The sequence below is a fragment of the Athene noctua genome, chromosome 6, assembly GCF_965140245.1.
Source record: "Athene noctua chromosome 6, bAthNoc1.hap1.1, whole genome shotgun sequence".
In the NCBI taxonomy this organism is placed as follows: Eukaryota; Metazoa; Chordata; class Aves; order Strigiformes; family Strigidae; genus Athene; species Athene noctua.
The window spans coordinates 50,055,072-50,073,465 of NC_134042.1; the positions used below are offsets into that span (position 1 = coordinate 50,055,072).

The 18,394-nt window shown below is 39.8% G+C and overlaps 1 protein-coding gene across 11 annotated transcripts in view; it reads left to right on the plus strand.

Annotated features, from left to right (window-relative positions):
* NIN (ninein) overlaps positions 1-18,394 on the plus strand; it is a 65,506-nt gene that overhangs the window by 38,882 nt on the left and 8,230 nt on the right. For 6 of the 11 annotated variants that reach the window (XM_074909000.1, XM_074909001.1, XM_074908999.1 and 3 more), the window contains exons 16-28: positions 570-1,096; positions 1,834-3,900; positions 5,090-5,215; positions 5,857-5,926; positions 6,917-7,132; positions 7,512-7,625; positions 8,746-8,868; positions 9,382-9,495; positions 10,214-10,360; positions 11,496-11,675; positions 12,225-12,374; positions 12,853-12,951; positions 16,593-16,784. In XM_074909000.1, coding sequence (XP_074765101.1) covers positions 570-1,096; positions 1,834-3,900; positions 5,090-5,215; positions 5,857-5,926; positions 6,917-7,132; positions 7,512-7,625; positions 8,746-8,868; positions 9,382-9,495; positions 10,214-10,360; positions 11,496-11,675; positions 12,225-12,374; positions 12,853-12,951; positions 16,593-16,784 — 4,125 coding nt within the window. Of the gene's footprint in view, positions 1-569; positions 1,097-1,833; positions 3,901-5,089; positions 5,216-5,856; positions 5,927-6,916; positions 7,133-7,511; positions 7,626-8,745; positions 8,869-9,381; positions 9,496-10,213; positions 10,361-11,465; positions 11,676-12,224; positions 12,375-12,852; positions 12,952-14,197; positions 14,259-16,592; positions 16,785-18,394 lie in introns of those variants that run through there. The other 5 variants (XM_074909006.1, XM_074909002.1, XM_074909008.1 and 2 more) reach the window with 5 other exon arrangements.

Genomic DNA, 18,394 nt, shown 5'->3' on the forward strand with positions numbered 1-18,394 from the left:
TATGGCATAACACAGGTATGCTGAAACAGTATTGTGACAAAGCTGGGATAAGAGTGGGAAAAGGGGACGGATAAAATATTACCTCCCAGATCATTACTTTTTCCTTAAGTGACACAATGTCACTTATGTAAAAAACCAAAACAACCCAACAAGCAAGCAAACAAACAAAAAAACTCCCACAACCTTTTTAAAAGGAAAGGCCTCATCTGCCTCTTAATTTGGGGAAGATTTTGAAAAAGTAAGCGATGAAACAAAAGAAGAGCCCACATGTAATTTGCAAAACTGACTTGGGACTTAAAAGTTGTTAGTGGCTTTGCTTTTCACAAATTGTCTTAATGGAAAAGCATGAATTCCTCTGGTTTCTGCATAATAATAATCTTTATCCCAGTTAGAAATTAAGCTGAACACTTTAGCATTCCTTGCAGGGGAAATCAGTATAAGATGCTAATGTGGAAATCAAAATATTCTGCAGAATATATGGAAATATATAATACAGAAATGCTGACAAAACGTCTCTGTAGAATGTTCTGTAGAAAATGAACCATTCCAATCTTGTTTTCTTTTTGTAGGTGAGCCATTATGAAAAGCAGCTAGATGAGACAAAAATCCACTGTGAAAAGGAACAAGAGGATATGAGGAAGAAGTACACCGAAGAGATGCATGTCATGGAAAAGCAAATAACTGGCCTTAAAAATCAAATTGCAGAACTGCAAGGAGAGGCAGCAGTGCTCAGAGAACAGCAAGAAAAGCTTGACTGTAAATACAACGATGAGAAAAACAAATTGCAGATGCGTTTTGATGAGGAAAAAGCCAATCTGCAAGAACTATTGAGGCAGGAGCATGAAGAAGACGTAAGAGCCAGACTAGAGCAGGTAAATGAGAAGTTTAGTCAAGAACGGGAAGAACTGATTCAAAATGGTGTCTGGGTGGAAGAAAAAATGAGAGTTTTAGTGCAGACCCTGCAGGAAGAGAAGGGAGAGCTGGAACGTGGCTTTCACGAGCAGCTGAAAAGGATGGCAGAGGTGCATGCCCTGGAGAAGGAAGAGCTCCAGCAAGAGCTGCTGAGGAAGCACGAGCAGGACCTGGAGGAGGAAAGGTGAGTGTCACCGCTGGCGGGGACGGAAGGGGTGTGCGCTGACCCTGATGGCTTGGCGTGGTGACCAAGGTGAACCTAGTGCCAAAATGACTCCCAATGCTTAATTCAAGTGCACTAACTCTACAGTGCTGTTACCTGGTTTATTCCACAACACTGGGCTGCTATTCTGGGGCTTTTTCTTCTGACCTTTCTCAAGCAGATATTTTTATTGATTTTTAGCTCACCCAGAGGCAACAATAGTGTTAAAGCATAACCAGACACGATTAATTGGAGCTCTGTTCAGGATCTCTGTGCTTTACAAATCCCTGCTTTGTTCTTTTAAAGCATTTGGGTTTTCAGACTACTTTTCTGAAGAAGGAAAGGGATGGATGGTAAATGCTTTTAGCCAAGATCGAGTGTCAGAAGAAACTGAAACCATCCTGGGGTGACAGGGAGAGATGGGAGTAAGAACATCTGCCCCCACAAATCTGATCACAAGTATAGAAGAGCATATATTGTACATGAAGCCTTTCCTGAGGACATTTCATGAGTTACACTTTTTCCAAGGCAATTAGATTTTTATTTTTGAAGTTTCAACAAATTGCCTCAAATTTAACTTTAGCTCTTGGAAACACCTGTCAAATCTAACACTCAATGAAAAACTAATTTTTCAGCTTGTTTTATTCAGCCCAAAAAGCCATTTGAATCTCTTTGAGTTAGCCCAGACTTTAGTAATATATTGTGTTAACCGTGTTTAGGAAAAAAATGGAAAGTGACTATAACAGAAGAGCATCTCACGCAGAAACTCAGTTTTCTGTCGACACACAAATACTTGTGAATAAATACGAAGAAATGATCCAAAATCTGGAAGGACGTTACCAGCGAGAGCTGCATGAACTTGCTGAACAGCAAAGAGAGGAGAAATCTCAGTGGGAGTTTGAAAAGGATGAAATTGCTCAGGAGGTTGCTGAAGCCCACGAGCAACTGAAGGAAAGTCTAGCAAATGAAAAGGCAGTTTCTTCTGCCCTAACGCAGGAGAAAGATCTCCTGGAGAAAAACTTCAAGGAAGAAGTGAACAAGCTTGTGTGCGAGAGAGAGCAGCTTCAGAAGGAGCTGAGAGACCTGAGGAATGCTGCTGAGAAGCAGGAGAAAAAGCTGAATGATAAAATAATACAACTCCAAAATGACCATGAGAAAGAGCTAAAGAACAAAGAAGAACGTATATCTGTGGTGGAGGAAAATGGGAAGCTGGTTAGGCAAAAGCTGGAGAGGCTTGATAGTGAATATAAGCAGGAGAAAGAAGATCTCAATTCCAAACTTCTTACTTTGGAGAGTTTAAACAAAGACATTTGTGTAAGAGCAGAAACAGAAAAGGCTGAGATGAGTTTGGAAATCTCAGACCTTCAAGGGAAAATACAGAAATTGCAGTGGGAGACCCACAGTTTTTCTGCACTACAAAATCATTATAGGGTCCTGGAAAATGAGTATGCCAAAGCAAAGAGCAAAATTGCTTCTTTCTCTGGTATGGCACCTCTGGGAGATGATGCAGATGTCCTCTTAAATCTGCAGAAAGTGCATGAGCAAGCTGTGAAGGAAAATGTCAGAATGGCCGCTGAGATTGCCAGGCTGCAGCACAGGTTGAAAGCTGCAGAGCAGGAGCCAGTGCAGCCTCCCAGTCCTGGCTGCTCCGACTCCGGCTCAGCCCTATCTCAGCTGCCAGATGAAATGGATCCCATTTTTGAAGGGTTCCCCAGCGACTGTGAAGATGCAGACAAGGGAACAGATTCAAATGTCCTTCCACTTTTGGAGGCTGATACTACAGACCTGGAAGAAATGAGTGAGATTGATTCAGATTTGGAGAAAGCATGTGTTAAAGCCAGAGCAGGTGGCCGTGCACTCGAGGTGCAGGTGTGTCAGACACAAGGAAGTAAAGCAGCACTGGAAGCTGATGGCAATCAGGATTGTGACAAGAATCGAGAGCTTTCTCGAGTGCCTCTGCTTCAAAAAAGGAGAGACCTCGAGAAAACTCTTGAGAGAGTTCCCAGACTAAAAATGTTACACAATGATGTTAAACAGCAGAAAGTTCATCTGTTAAATCACAGAATAGGTCCCAAAACTAAAGGGTTTGTTTCTGATGCTTTGAAGCTGCAGGTTGAGCTTGAAAAGGCTGAAGAACTGAGTGAAGCCTCTCTCCTGCTTGATCATGCTCCTGGGTCAACAAATGGTGACCTGAAAAGCGTAATAGCTCAGCTTTGGAAAAGGGTCACAGAGTTAGAAGACAGATTGATGGCACAGGCTAAACTTCTGTCACTACAAGAAGAAATTCAGGTAGAAAATGAGGATCTGAAATCTGAAATGATAAAGTTAGTTGAAAAAAATAAAGTGCTAGAAGACAACCTGCATAAACTGAGAAGCCTTCACTGCGAGCTAGAAGGAAGCCAACTGGAAAGTATTAAGCTCAGAGAGGAAAACACATTCCTCCAAAAAGTTAAAGAATTGGAAGACGTCCAAGAACAAGATGTACAAGGGAACATAGATGCACACTGTAACCAGTTAAGGCTGCAATGCCAGCTTGGGAAGCTGGAAGAACATGCCACTGCATTTACAGGTCAGCAAGACAAGCATGTACCAACTGACAGCCTGGTGAAAGAAATATTGGAAAAGAGGGACCTGCAGGAGCCCAATAGAAAGCTGAAGGAGAAAGCTGCTGCTCTGGCTAGCCCAACCAACATACATTCCCACGAAGAGAGAGAGGAGAGGAAAACAGTGACGCAGGGCTTACAAAGCACGTGCACTGAGCTGCAGCAAAAAGTTGATCTCCTGAGGTAACGTACACTTGCAAAACTTTGTGAGAAATGTGCTGGCCCCACAGTAATCAACCGTGCCTCTTAGAAACTAACCTAGCACCCCACTCATCGCTTCGTAGCCGCCTGCCTGCCGTACGGTTGCTGCATTAACCACTGTAGTTTAACTTTGGTTAGAAACCGGTGCCTTGGACTCTAACTACTAGCCAGCAGGCTGTTTAATCGTGGATAACGACGGTTGAAATTGATGTGTGTGACTTACTCCTCTCTGACCATGACCTAACATGAGTGGTAAAACAGGAGCAACCTGCCAGCTGTTCTGTCTGTGGATGTAGTCACCTTCGCAGTGTGTAGTTTATGGCACATCAGAAACTCTTGTATTTTTATGTCCAGAATACTATGGTAACACTTCCAGAATGCTTTTAGCTTTTACTAATATCACTCCTTCACTTAGTTTGCTCCCTTCTAGTACTGAATGTTACTTGGAATGCTAAAAGTGCTTTTATTTTCCTCAATGTTTAAGTTAATGCTAGAGAATTATGGTAATTTTTTTCCCAGCAGGAGCACTTAGTGTTAGGAATCCAGCAGGTGTGTGATGTGGTAAATACCATTATAACTCAGAGAATATAATAGATTTTACCTACATGTTTTTAACTGCTGTATTTCAGCAAGGATTTTTTTGAAGGCCATAAAGTAGCTACAGCTGGCTTAATTATTGTTTGGCACCAGCTTCCTGCAGGAAATTGTTCTTTCAGGTATTACACCATGGCTAAGTTATTTCTTTAGTCGCCTCAGGACAGAAAAGGCACTTTCCAGCGCTGCTGTTTCCAGCATACAGACTCTAGAAACCGCTGGGGACACAGCTCGCTCTCCTAGCAATCTGCATATTGTGGTGTTAAGCTGTTTAAAGTTATGTTATTTGTAACTTAAGGACTGAAAGGTATAGTATAATATTAGTGTGAAACTTTTATTAGGTATCTTAGATTTTAAATAACTTTTGCTATGAAAACACGCACAAAAAGCCCCTTTTTTGGCTCTCTGGGGAGCACTCTTAGTAAATGAAATGTGAAATCCATATACCATTCATACATAAGTCAATTGTAGTTTTGTTTTGAAATATTACAGGGAGCTTAGGCTTTTAGTAATTTTTCTCCCTGTGGGCCTGGACAATATACAGAAACAGTTTTCACTTGTCTCATCTCTGTCACAGATGTGAAGCGGAGAAGCTCAGAGAAGAAAATGCTGTTCTGAAGAACGAAGTGACTTTATTAAATGAGGAAGGTAGCGCTTCCAGCCTGAAACTGAGGGAGCTAAATGGATCCCGAGAAGAAATGCGGTAAGAATTCAGTGGGGCACGTACCACGTGTATACCTTCAGGCTCTCGCTGCGGTGCAGACACAGTGGTTACATCCCTTCTCTCAAAGCTCCTTCATGTTAGATATTCTACAAAGTTTTAAATGGTCTTATTTCACGGTGCCATTGGAAATCCGGCTGGCTGACAGTCTATTCCTCATCCTGTTCACCTGCCCAAGCTTGTCCTGCCCGTTCCTAGAGCCAAAGCAGTGGCTTAACTGTAGATGTTCAGATGACCCAGTAACACATACAAACGCAGGACCTACTTATGAGCTGACCTGAGGCAATTCTTCTTGCTTCAGCAAAGGTAGAGCTTGTTGGGCTGGTGTAGCCTTAAAAAAGGCAGGAAGAGGTACAGGGTGACAGAGTATTATTTCAGTGGTTTGGTCTTTTGCAAGTAGATAACCATCCATGATGCTGGGAGTATTCTTCCCTTCCAGGAAAGATCTACATGGGGTACCCTGAGGAACTGAGCACTTGCCGAGGCTGTGCAAAACAGTGATGCTAAGCAATAAATAAATATCCAGAATTACCCTTTCTGGTGATGTCATAAACCAGCCCATTCTTGTAGGCCTGTGTATTAAAAAGTGACCCTAATGTTAACAAGCTTTCATTTTTCCTTAGGCAAAAGATAGAGGCTGTGAGAAAGGAGAAAGTGGCTGTACAGAAGATGGTTGACAACTTGAAAAAGCAGGTATATGGACCGAGGCCATAACCTTCTCTGTAGAAATCATGGCTGTATAAAAGCTGTGCCTTAGATGGTCACAGAGGCAGTAGAAAATGACCATTATCCATTATATACATTTAAACTTTTTTATAATTGTTTTCCTTTAACTTTTGGGGATCAATATGAGGCTTGTTTGACCTGATCAGATGACAGTCACAATATTACTGCAATTATCTGACCTGAGAACACTTTCCATAGTCAACTTGGAAAGTTTATTTAATAGAAATATAAAGTTAAAAATCTTTCTTTTGTAGTCTTTGTGGGTAATGCTCTGCAGTAGCCCATGGGAAACAGAGGTTATGTGACTCAGCCTTTACTTACTTCCCAGCTAGCTGGGTCTAGGAATGCTGCCAGCTGTGACCCTTTGCTTATATCCATGAGACTGCTACTTTTATTTTAAGGGTGGTTTGTTACGCTAAGCAAAGTAGAAGGTTTAAGTAGCTCTTATGTTCACGTCCCTCTTAGTTTTGCTCGGTAAAATTTCTGCTTGCTCAGAATAATCTACTAGCTCACCAGCATAACCCTCAAAATATACATCAGCATGGCAAAGGGAAGGAGGAACAGAGTGGTGTGCCAGATGACTGATATCAGAATTGATATGATTAAGGCCAATGATGAGAAATTAACAGTTTGTGAGGCTGACCATGCACGCAACAGGCCATCAGGAGGATTCCTACACTTACAGTTGATTTTGCCTTAAAATGAAGGCATGGAACATGTTAAATATGCTTTAAGGAAATAAAATGCTATGGGGGTCATGACTGTTTTACAGAGTGCAGTTAACTGCCATATCCCACTGCTCTGAGTCACCATTTTGTGATTCTGTTGTCTTGGCTGAGCCATTGAATTGGAGTGACACTTGTCAGCTTTTTGATCATCTAAATAGAAAGGAAATACTTTTAAAATCTACTCCCCACTGTGGAAACAGTCATAACTGACACTGCTGTCCCAATTCAGGTAGCAGATCTGAAGACAAGGAACCAGCAGCTGGACTCTGAAAATACAGAGCTTAGCCAGAGGAACTCCAAAAATCAAGCAGATGTGCAGGATCTTAATCAACAGCTGGCAAGGGTGCTCAAGCAAAAGGAAAGGGAAGCAGGAAAATGTACCCTGGAGGAATGGGAAAAGGAGAGACTGGTACTGAAAGAGGAACTGGAAAACACCCAAGTAAAGGTACAGGATTACACTGTCTCTTGTGGTATAAAACAATTGAATTTTTAGGACTGCACAGGTGCTATGGAATTAGCATCCCTTTCTTGAGCTGTGCGTGGCCTTTCAAAGCTAAACTTCCCTAAGTACTAGGCATAAACGTACAGGTATGAGGGTGGAAGGAAAGCATGGCAGCAGCCAAAAGCTGGGAGGTAGTGTGCAGGTTTGTCTTGAAAATGGAGCTTAGTGATGCTAAATATTTTACCTGCATTTGCCAGCATGCCTGTTCAGTCCAGTGCCATCCCAGCTCTAATCCGTAATCACTGGCTGCACCATCCTCTGGTTAACCTTCGTTGCCCTGCGTGTCTCCTCAGTTGAAATCTGAGCCTTTTCTTTTTTGCAGTCATCAAATGTGGTGTCTTCCTTGGAGATGGAGCTGTCAAAAATGAAGGTTCAAGCTCATATATTGGAGCAGGAGAACCACATCCTCAAGCAGGAACTCGAGAAAACAAAACAGGTATTGTATCCTATTAAATGCCATCAGATAATGCTGGCTCTTTGTACCCTGCTCTCTTGCTCAACTTGGAGATAGTTTTTTGTGGTTTGTTTGGGGGGTTTTTTTGTTGTTTTGTTTTGTTTTGTTTTTTTTTTTCTAAAGAAAGGACCTAACCAGAAGGGAATATAAATCCTCTTGAAAGAATCTCTGGGTACAATGCACAATTGTTCTAATAAGGTTGGTTTCGCTTAGCTTTTTTGAAAAGGTCTTCCAGAGTAGTGGACCTACAAAGACAGACTTTGACAATGAAGACAAAGATTTAAAGGTTTAATCAAGGACTAGACAGGGCTTTTCTAGTTTTTGCAGATGGGATAGGCAAGGGACCATTTTCCTGTGTAACTGGCGATACCCATACAGCTCCATTTAAGGACTGTTCTCTTCCAGCATGTCCTCTCGGAGAGAATTCCTATTGCTAAACCCATGTGGAGACTCTGACCTCTCACAGCTTCCAAGGATAATTTCCTGGAGGGCCTGGTTATTGCCTGTATAAGCATGGTTCAATTGGCTGTAAATATATGCTAATAAACACAGATAATGAAGGCTACAAATGTTAGCTCTCCTGATTAGAGCTCCACAAAGTAATTTTCTTTACAGTGTAAAGCACTCAATGCTTAGGATTGATAATGGTCTTAAAAAGCAAAAGCAGATGTGGCCTATTCAGTAAAGAGTGGATTGTGGTTTGAGTGTAATTAAAGACAGAAGATTGAGTGAGCAAAGGCAACAGCAGAAGAGAAGGCAGAGTGTTAAGCTAAAGCACTGTGTCAAATGGGAAAAGGATCAGAAGTCAGCAGTATTTTTAACCCTGTCACAGAAGAGGCAGAGAAAGACCAGCCCTAAAGCAAATCCAAGGGATCACAGGGCAATTAGGAATCCTTAGCCTTGCTGTTTCAGGAAGGGTGCCTCAGATCACATGAACGATATTTGTACGGTCATTTGTATCAAACTGCAGTATGCTCCTCTCTTCTACCTGATCCAGAGTGGGATGCTTGGCCCGGAGGTGAAGGGAAAACTTTGTTTAACACTTGCATGCAAAAATTCAGAAACAGCACAGAAATAGAACTGAGGGGTTTGTTTTCCACAGCTGCCCAGATGTCCTGATCTCTCTGACCTTCAAACTGAAGTTTCAAGCCTAATTACTAAAAATGAAAAATTGCAGAAAGAAAAAGAAGCCCTGAGTGAGGAATTAAACAGGTGTATTGATAAGGTAAGGAATAACTGCAAATCCACGTCACCACCTACATGTTGTAATGGGCTTGTAAAATTCTTATTATCTGTATCACCCTAATCTGTAAAACTACTTTGGAATTTTTTTTTCCTTACCTTCAAGCCAGATAAAGGCTTAGTTGCCACTGCCTTTTTTTTCCGAAAGCTTAAATTCTGAAGCACAAGTTTAGTGTAATTTGATTATGCAGAAAATTCCAAACTTTGTAAGGAACAGAGGCTAGATATAAATATTGCAGCAGGACAAGGAAGACAGTGTTCTTGCACTTAGTGCAGCTCTAACATACTGTAACTCTGGACCCGAGTAGTGTAACCAGTATGCACTCTATAAATAATGATCCTATTGTGTGGAGATTCAGGCTGGGAGCTAAGGGGTTTTCCGCTCTCCTGCATTTTCTTTACATAGCTGTAACTCCCTCTAGCTTAACTCTCAAAGTCAAATTGGGTTAAGGAAAATCCTGAATGAGTCAGGCTTACCGATGTAATCTTATTTCAGGTAGCTAAAGTAAGCTGCTTAGAGAATGCAATTGGCAGCTTGAAGCAGGAACAGAAATCCTGGGAACAGCAGAGTCAGACACTGAAAACACAGCTCACCGTTTCACAAGAAAAGGTATAATAGTGGAGCTTGTTATAGTCCTGGATCAAAAGCTTTTTTTTTTAATCTCTTGTAGTGCTTTTTTTATTAAAAGCAGCCCTCTTATGTGTGTGAAGATGTCGTGCAGCTAAGAATGGCTGCTTTGATGGGTTTTCAAAGTGACGTTCTTAAAGGACAAGAGGAAACATGTTAGATGCTATGAGGGACTTTTTTTCCTGAGAATAAACTGTGTTGTTTTGCATCTACAGCCAAGTTCCTTCTGCAAATTCATTCTGCCCAGTTATTCCTAAAATACTGCAGAGACTCTGCTGTTGCTCCCTGCTCTTCTGGCAGTGGCTCGTCTCTCACTAGGCAGGGGAGGGGAGTGAATGGCTATCTGCTTGGCTGATTACACTTGGGGTTTTTTGTTGGCCACAGGCTGCCAGGAAGAATAAATAATTCAAGAGAAATTTTCTCTTCCCAGCATATCACAATAAATATTCAGGGCTGGAAGATGTGTCTCTGTTGATGCAGTTTTGTGGCTGTGTTCAAAGTGGATGGCTGTTAATTTGGAACAGAAAGTCAGAAAATCATGTAGCAGTTTTAAAGGGAGCTGTCGGTATTTTAACTCCTTCACTCCTTCCATCAGACATCCTAAATACGTGTCATGTGGTGCATGTACACATCCTAGCAGATCAAACTTACAAGAAATCTTGATGCAGCAAATGCCAAGCTGTGTTCCTGCTTGTTACAGGTTCAGAGTCTCGATGAAACACTGCAAAATGCCAACCTTCAAATGTCCCGACTAAAATCAGACTTACGGGTGACGCAACAGGAGAAGGAAACTCTTAAACAAGAAGTGATGTCTTTACACAAGCAACTGCAGAACGCCAATGAAAAGGTAACAGAGCTCAAGTGCCTCAGTCAGCTTCGTGTGCTGGGGTTTAGAGACACCAGCTGCTGTTCTTCTGTAGCCTGGTGTTGTAGCTAACTCAGTTCTTTAGCTTGGCTTGTCCATTAAAAGGACACAAATAGTGCTGTAGGTTTGAGCAAGGAGACTGAGTTACACAACTGGGTTGTTTTTTTTTAAAAAAAATGTATCACTTGTTTAGAAACCAAAAATCAAAACATGAAAGGAGGTGGGTACAAAAAAAAGCCCCACTTTAACGGTGCTTTCTGTATTTCATAGTTTTCCATTTTAAAATAGTTAACTATCCTTAGTCTTGTCAGATTGTATATAACATGCAGATTTAATTTTTAAAACACTTAAGTTTTGAACATGAGAACAGGCAATAATCAGTCTATCCTCCAAAGTATCTACTCTTCCCTGAAAGAAACCTTTAGCCAAAAAAGAAAAAATCTGTGGATGCATTTACACCTGTCAAAACTACATACATATTCACAATCCAACTAGTCGTTGACAGGGGGATTTAATTTTCAGTCAAACTTGATTTTGAAAGGCACAGTGTGATATCAGCTTCTCTTAACTAATGAGGAACTGTAACTGAAGGAGGATGTAGACAGCAGTCTTGGGATTGGCATTATGAATTCAGTTAGTAATTTGGCTTGTTTGCCATGTAATTAAGGAATATTTAATGTCCACATGGAAAAGAGGCTGTTTCCGAATTGTACAACAGGAACTAAATTACAGCTATTACTGAATAATATATAATACTGAGTTCTATTATTTGCTTGATGAGTCTGAAATGGAGCACAAATTGCTGCTTTGTGTTGTTGAACTCTGCACTCCTATCAGCCATTCTGGCGCACAGCTATTATGTAGGATTTTAGCAAAGGGAAGCACTTTGGGTTTGCACTGTGATTAGCATGTTGGGTTTCAAACACCCAGCATGTTGGGTTTAGCATGTTGGGTTTCGTGCTGGGTAGAGGAAAACAGTGTGTAAGCTGGGAGGAAGATGGGAATCCTGCGACTTTAGAGTCTGCAGTTATGGAAAACCTACTTAAAACCCACCTGAATAGAGAAAATGTCTGCTTCTTTGTTTAAGGCCTAACCCTGCAATTCTGTCTGTCTTAAGACTCGGGTTCTAGAACTGGCTGTGCCTTCCTCAGGGCTCCAGGACCAACAGAGGCAACTACACTGGGATGAACTGGACCAGCTGACGAAACAGGAGCAGCAGCTGCTCAGGCAGGAGAATGAGAGGCTGCAGAGAGAAGTGCAGAGCACTAAAACCGACCTGACTCACTCCAGGGAGAAGGTAACCTGAACAAGCTGACAGATCACAGCGGCGGTCCCTGCGTGCTAGGCAAAACGTAATGATTCTTGTTTCACAGTGGGTAATGCAGGAGGAATGTTGCTTATTAGTTTTGAATAGAAACATTTGTAGAACGGATGCATAATGGACTAGTTTTCCTTTGGATCTGCACTGAGTATGCAGCCACTCATGTTTCAGACAGCTTTTTTTTTTTTTAAAAAGAAAATCCCGATGCTCTTGTCTAAGATTCTGGTCTGACTTTCAGTTAACGCCCATCAATTTTTTTCCTGCATAAAAACTTAATGTTCTGAGCATTTATCACGTCCAATTTCTTGGCTCACTCTATTAGGCAGAATATAGGGGAAAACAGAAAATAGGGGAAGAGGAAGGGAAAGACCTTTTGTGCTCAAAGCTAAAATGTCAGAAACACAACAGAAGCTGCTACAAGTCCGAAATTGTTTGGTACTCAGTATTTTAGATTAAGTAGATGAAATTTGATTTTTGAATGGTCTGGAATGTTCTTCCATATTTGTTCATCTCTGGTCTCTTTAGATCCGACAGCTGGAATCTACTATCCTTTCCCTAAAGCACCAAAAGCATCAAAGCCAGTCAGGTATCGTCAAAGCCATAGAGCAAGAGAAACTAAGCCTGAAGAGAGAGTGTGAACAGCTTCAGAAGGAGTTGTCATCTGCAAACAGGAAGGTTAGTTTTAGATGGTAAATACATGACTCAATGCAGTAGTTCCCATCAATAAGAGCTAATGTGGTAAGCTGTATTCTTCTACGCTGAGCCTCATGTCCTTTGTCCCTTACAAAGCCCTGTCCCAAGAAGCTGAGTGTCTCCTGTGCTTTGGCAGAGCACATGGGGTGCAAGTCGGTGCCAATGTGCTGCCAGACTTCCAGTCAGTACGAACAGTTCAGTGGCGGAACATACACAGCGCTTCTATGCTAGCCTTGCCACTTTTGGATTAAAAAAATCCGTTACTCTGCCTTTGAAACTTGGCTGAGACACTGTATAACATTGCCTTAGACATGGTTTTCAGCAAAGTGTCCAAATAGTTATGTCTCTTAATCTTGAATTGTCTTGATGTGCAAGTTATGAATCACTGCACATTGGGGAAAGAAACCCAGGTAAAATAAGAAACTACTGTCTTTCTAAAGAAACTTCTTGTCTTTAATAGATCAGTCAGATGAATTCTCTTGAACGTGAACTGGAAACCAGCTCAGAAAATGAAGGGCTAAGAAAAAAGCAAGTCAAACTGGATGATCAGTTAATGGAGGTACTTTTCAATCAGTGTTGACTGTACTGAATAGTGTGGGGCTTTATTGCTATCTCATGGAATCTATGAATTGATTTAAAAACAACTCTTGGATGTGTAGGAACAGAGGAAACTAATCGAAACTAGAAGAATTAATCTCCCCTAATGCCTAGTCTCATCTTTCATGATCAAGATGTCAGTGTGACAAACGTGCTTCTCTGAAGCATGTTGTGGTTTATCGTAATTCACGTAAGGCTTCAGATATAAAATCAAATAGCAAAGAAATTTGTTTCTGTGCTTGAGGCAAGGCTAACACTTTCCTCTTCCTTCCTAAAACATGTAACCTCAAGTTTCCTAATTAATATTTGCATAATGCTTCTCTTAATGTAGAAACCTATTCTTATTTACTATGGGAATAACTTGCTGAATTTAAGCCTTGCTATCTTATCTAGATCGTGGTAGAATAACAACTTACCCCACTTGCTGTTCATCTAAAGGCATGAGTAAAAACTTCAGTTGAGATTCCTCCAGAGCCTGCTGTAAATGTGGATGTTTGTTCAGTACTGCCGGAGATGGATCATGCTGGATGTTATGGAAACTGCGTAGTTCTTAAGTGTCCTTGCTTACAGGAACAGGCGAGCTTAACTATGTTAAGTTAGTGTATCCCTTAAGGTCAGGTTAGACGTCTGAGTTGTCTCTCAGCAGTCTTGCCTTGAACTTGATGTCCTGGATTTGAGTTTAAAACATAATATTTAAATATTTAAAAAATAATAAATGAAAAGTAATTAAAAAAATAAATATTTAAAAAAACCACCACAATTTGGCTTGTTCCATAAATCAAAGCATCTGCTAGATGATGTTTTTGCAACGCTGTTTATTAAAAGATTTCATGGTTTTCATCAAGAGAGCAAATGGGAAACATGTTATGCTGAATATACTATGTAATTAGCTCTAAAACTGTCAAAAATTGATTAGAAAAGATGAGATTTTGACAAGTTACTGAAAGACTGTTTATATGCCCTGTGCTTTTATTTATATAGACTTAATTAAGCTTTGGGAAAATTCCAAACACTGTTAAACCCTTTGGTATAAACACCAAGCATGGAATTGTATTTTCTCCTAAAATTTATATTTCAAACATGCAGGACTCTTGTTATTCCTGATAACATTTTTCCAGCAGGTGTGTATAACATTCACTTAGCACTTTATGACTGCTAACTTTCTCTTTTGTGCCTGTTCTCCTTTTGTTCGTGGCTAACCTGTCTAGAACTCAGTGGTTGGAACTAGCAGAGAAGGGTGCAGTTCTCTTTCTGAAATAGTGTGCGAAGGTAGAGCAATCATTTTCAATGTACTACCATAGCATGGAGAAAACATTTCTTTCTTTTATGTTTTTTTTATTCCATGCATCTTTTAAGTGAAGCAGCCACTATTCATTTTAATGTAAAATTTCACTTTGACAGCAGCACTGACTTTTTTTGTGGTGAGTGTATCGTGGAGTTTGTACGCTGAGAAGCCGTGTACTTCTACAGCATTGCCATGAAAATCGAGACAAATAACCGATTGCATTCAAAAGAATTGAACTGATCATAAGAAAATGAAAAGTGGCTCAACCCCTTCCTTCTAACCCATTGACTGTGAGGCTTGAAGGTGTTTTGCATATTTACCTTTGACATCTGCATGCTGCTTCACCAGATTGTCAAATGTTTCCTTACTATTAACTGATATGTGATCACACTCAGTGTCATCCCTAATAGTTTAGTAAGTTCATTATTGTTCCACTTTTTCCACAGATGAATATGGCAAGACTATCTTGTTTTCTTTAGCCACACAATTGGTATTTATATTTAAGATGCCGTTAACTGTTAATTGACTGTTTCTTCGGCTCTTTCATTAGCTGCTCTTGTGCTTCACAACATTGCAGGAAACCCTAAACAAATCCCATCAAAAGCTCATTAGTTTATATTGTCAGTGAAAGAACAGCTCCTTTACAGACAAATTAATTTAAGAAAGCCTCCTCATAGCTTAAAAAAATACAAATAGTTTATTTTCATGTACTTAAAAACCTATTTTCTGTTTACCTGGGCCAGCAGAGATGTACAGATGCTCACATGGCCAGAAGAGTTGCACCATTATGAAAAATACTTATATATAGTTGTTTATGGTTATCAGTGAACTCAATAATTGAAATATGATTACAAATTGTAGCCATAATTCTACCACTTGTGAAAGGAAAATTAAAACCACTAACACAAGATTATATGCCTTGTCCTAAAGGAACAGTCATGGCTTTGAGATAACAGGTGAGAATTTTGATGTGGTCAGCTGAACTTTATGGGAAGAAAGTATAAATCATAAAATTCAAGCTGTAAATCAGCTTGTCTGAAACATCAGGGTGTTTTACTGTACAGCTCTGGTTTTGGGGTTTTTTTAGTGTTATAAACTATTACAACTGTGAGCTACTATTACCTGGATTTTACTTTAGTCTAGAAAAATGCTGAATTGTTTCATCTGACTATCTTGGCTCTTAAACTAGCCTGGCATTAGATGAACTTTCAAGACAATATTATCTAAGTTGAGCTCTGGGGGCTGCAATGCTGCGCAGTAAGGCAATGCCAGACATGCCTCTTTTCTAGCCACCTTCGTCCAGTAAGTGTCATGGCATTGCTTGGGAGCAGCACTTAATTAAATGATGTGGAGAAGCGAAACTGTTTGGGACAAGTCTGTTCTGAGGTGCTCTTTTGGCTGTAGCAAGGACTATTAGGAGTGGAATTCTTTTGTCCCAGGAGACATTTAGTTTTACAAATTAAGATTTTTCTGGTAGTACAGCTTCACAGAGGACAGCCATTATGCACTATTTGTTGGTATATACTACCTTTACATTACATAGACTTGCTGATGCATTTGGTAACCTTTATTTAATGCAAGCGAGACTTAAATTTGGAATTAAACTACTTCAGATTACCTGCATCCATATCTCAAGGGCCCTTCTGAGTATACTTTTGCTTATGCAGCACAGACACTCAGGAGGTCTCCAGACTTGCTATCAAACTATGTTCATGGCACATCTCGAAATGAAAATTATAAAATGTGTTAAAATTTTTACAGTTAGTAGTGAACATAAGGAAAGATATATAGGATTCCAAATACTGAATTCTGAATGTAATATAGCAGCTGGCATCAAATTACTTAAGTCATCATTACACTGAAAAATTGTTGTGGAGAATGTTATCTCTCTATCCTAAAGAGTAGAAATAATCAGCACTGGTAGTCAACTTCAGCCTGCCTCATGCTAGTGCTTTTATTTGTAAGTGGATACTATTTTTTAAGAAGAGCTGCTGAGATCAAGGTTAAAATTCAAAAGGACTATTAAGTTAAAGCTTAACACAGGCCCATTTAACTTTAAGAAATTCAATGAATATATAATTCAAGTCTGAAATCTTAATCAAAATTCCTTTAGGCTTCAGACTTGCACAGAAAGATGCATCTTTTATTCACTGGAAAGAGAAAAGTTGCCTGTTTAGCTTCTGTTGCTGAGTTCAGGCTTGTTTCTCTGGTGTACAAGTTGTTCAAAAGTAACCTGATGTCTAGTGCAACACCGAAAGATACCTTGTCTGAACAGCAGTGCCGTTTTCTCCTGGTGGCTGACTGACTTTACTCTTCAGATGCTCCACTCAAGCGCCAGTGTGATGCTTAGCAAATCACCGCACTCCCGGGAGCTCCAGCAGCAAGGCTGTGCTATGGTGCCCAAGGAACAGTTCCTGCAGCTCCAACACCAGCTACTACAAGCAGAGAGGAGGAGTCAACGTCTTCAGGAAGAACTTGAAAGTAGACCCTCTGAAACAAACATGCAACAGGTAAAGCTCTTGTTACTCTGCAAGTTACAACTTTAAAAGGGTATCTGGTTTGTTTTCTTGTTTCTTCAGTTCTGATGAGATCCGTTCTCTGTTTATGCCAGTTCAAAAATTAAAATTAAAATTCATTCTATCAAAGATATGTACAGACCAAACCTTTGTTATTTAGTATATTTAGCTTGAGCCATAGCTTAATTCTGAAGTCCTCTTAATCTTTTTGAAATAAAAACCACTCCCATCCACAGTCAACTGGCTTTTCTCCTTCTGATCAATATGCAGTAAGTGCATATAGGGGTTTTCTCTGGTTTTGTTTTCTTTACCAAATATCCACGTCTGGAACCATTATTGAGGGGAAAAAAACAAAAACGAACAAACAAAAAAACCACCCTACACCACATATTGCACAGGCACATACCCATCACATAAAATACTAGTTTGGGCTGTTGCTGTCACATGGAGTTCTCTCAGCTGTAGTAGAGCAGAATACAAACAAATTAATCTTTTTTTATAAGGTCAGTCTATCTTCATTATTTGGCCAGAAGACAAGACATTGTTTGGAGAACACTGTTACCATTATACGGAAACTTCAATATTGGCATTTCTGAGGAAAAACAATCTAATTCCAAGGAAGATTACATCCATTGTACATATTGGGCAGAGTCAGAGTCACTTTTAGTGTTCTTTTGGGTTTTAAAACTGAATTCTAGACAATAGGTGGACAAGTTTGCATCTTGGGGACTAGGCTTGCCAAATGACTCTTTTCTTCAAAAAGTAACCAGATCTCTAAAGCTTTGTCTCAGGCCACAGGTCTTAATATTACAACTTTATTTTATGAGAAAAAAGTTCTAAATAACTTAGATAAAATACTAACACTGTTATTAATCTGTTAGCAGAAAAAAACCACCAAAAACAAAGACCTTTGTTTTAAACTCAGATTGCAGTTATAATTAAAAAAAATAAGACAACCAAGACTTTGAAGCACAAATATCTCTGAACATGTTAAGAGTGTTCTGGAAAAAAGGTTATTATGGAGAGAGACTCTATGCAGCAAGAATTTCAGAAGTTTTCAAAACTTGGGAGTAAGAATATTTTTTTTTTAAGGCACAAAATCAAAAAGTTCTTCCACCCCCACCCCCCAAAAAAACCCACCCAACCAAAAACTTAGCAGCAAATAATATAGGATAAGTAAAAATAAACCAATTGCAAGGTTGTCTCCCTTTCAGCTGGAAATTTACCACAGACTAATGTACTTGGTCACATACAATGGAAAGTAGAGATTGCAGTTTAATTTTGAAATCAATAAAAGCCATATTACAGCAGTAGCATCTGCAAATGAATGTGCTGTGTATTGCATTAGGAGTGATGACTTTGTAATTTTGCCTTTGAAAGCCTGAGAAACAATTTGCAAACTAGTCACATCCTGGAACTTGTAGTTCTACAGATAAATCACTTCTACGTTTCCTGTAAAAGCTTTTATTCTGGAAAGCTTCATGAATTTAAAAATACTTTCAGAGAGGCTTTGCAAATATTTGCTGTCAATGCACTAATGCACTTAATCCTTTTAATTTTTTTCTATTGATTTTTTTTTTTTAATTTTAGCTTAAAGTGAATGG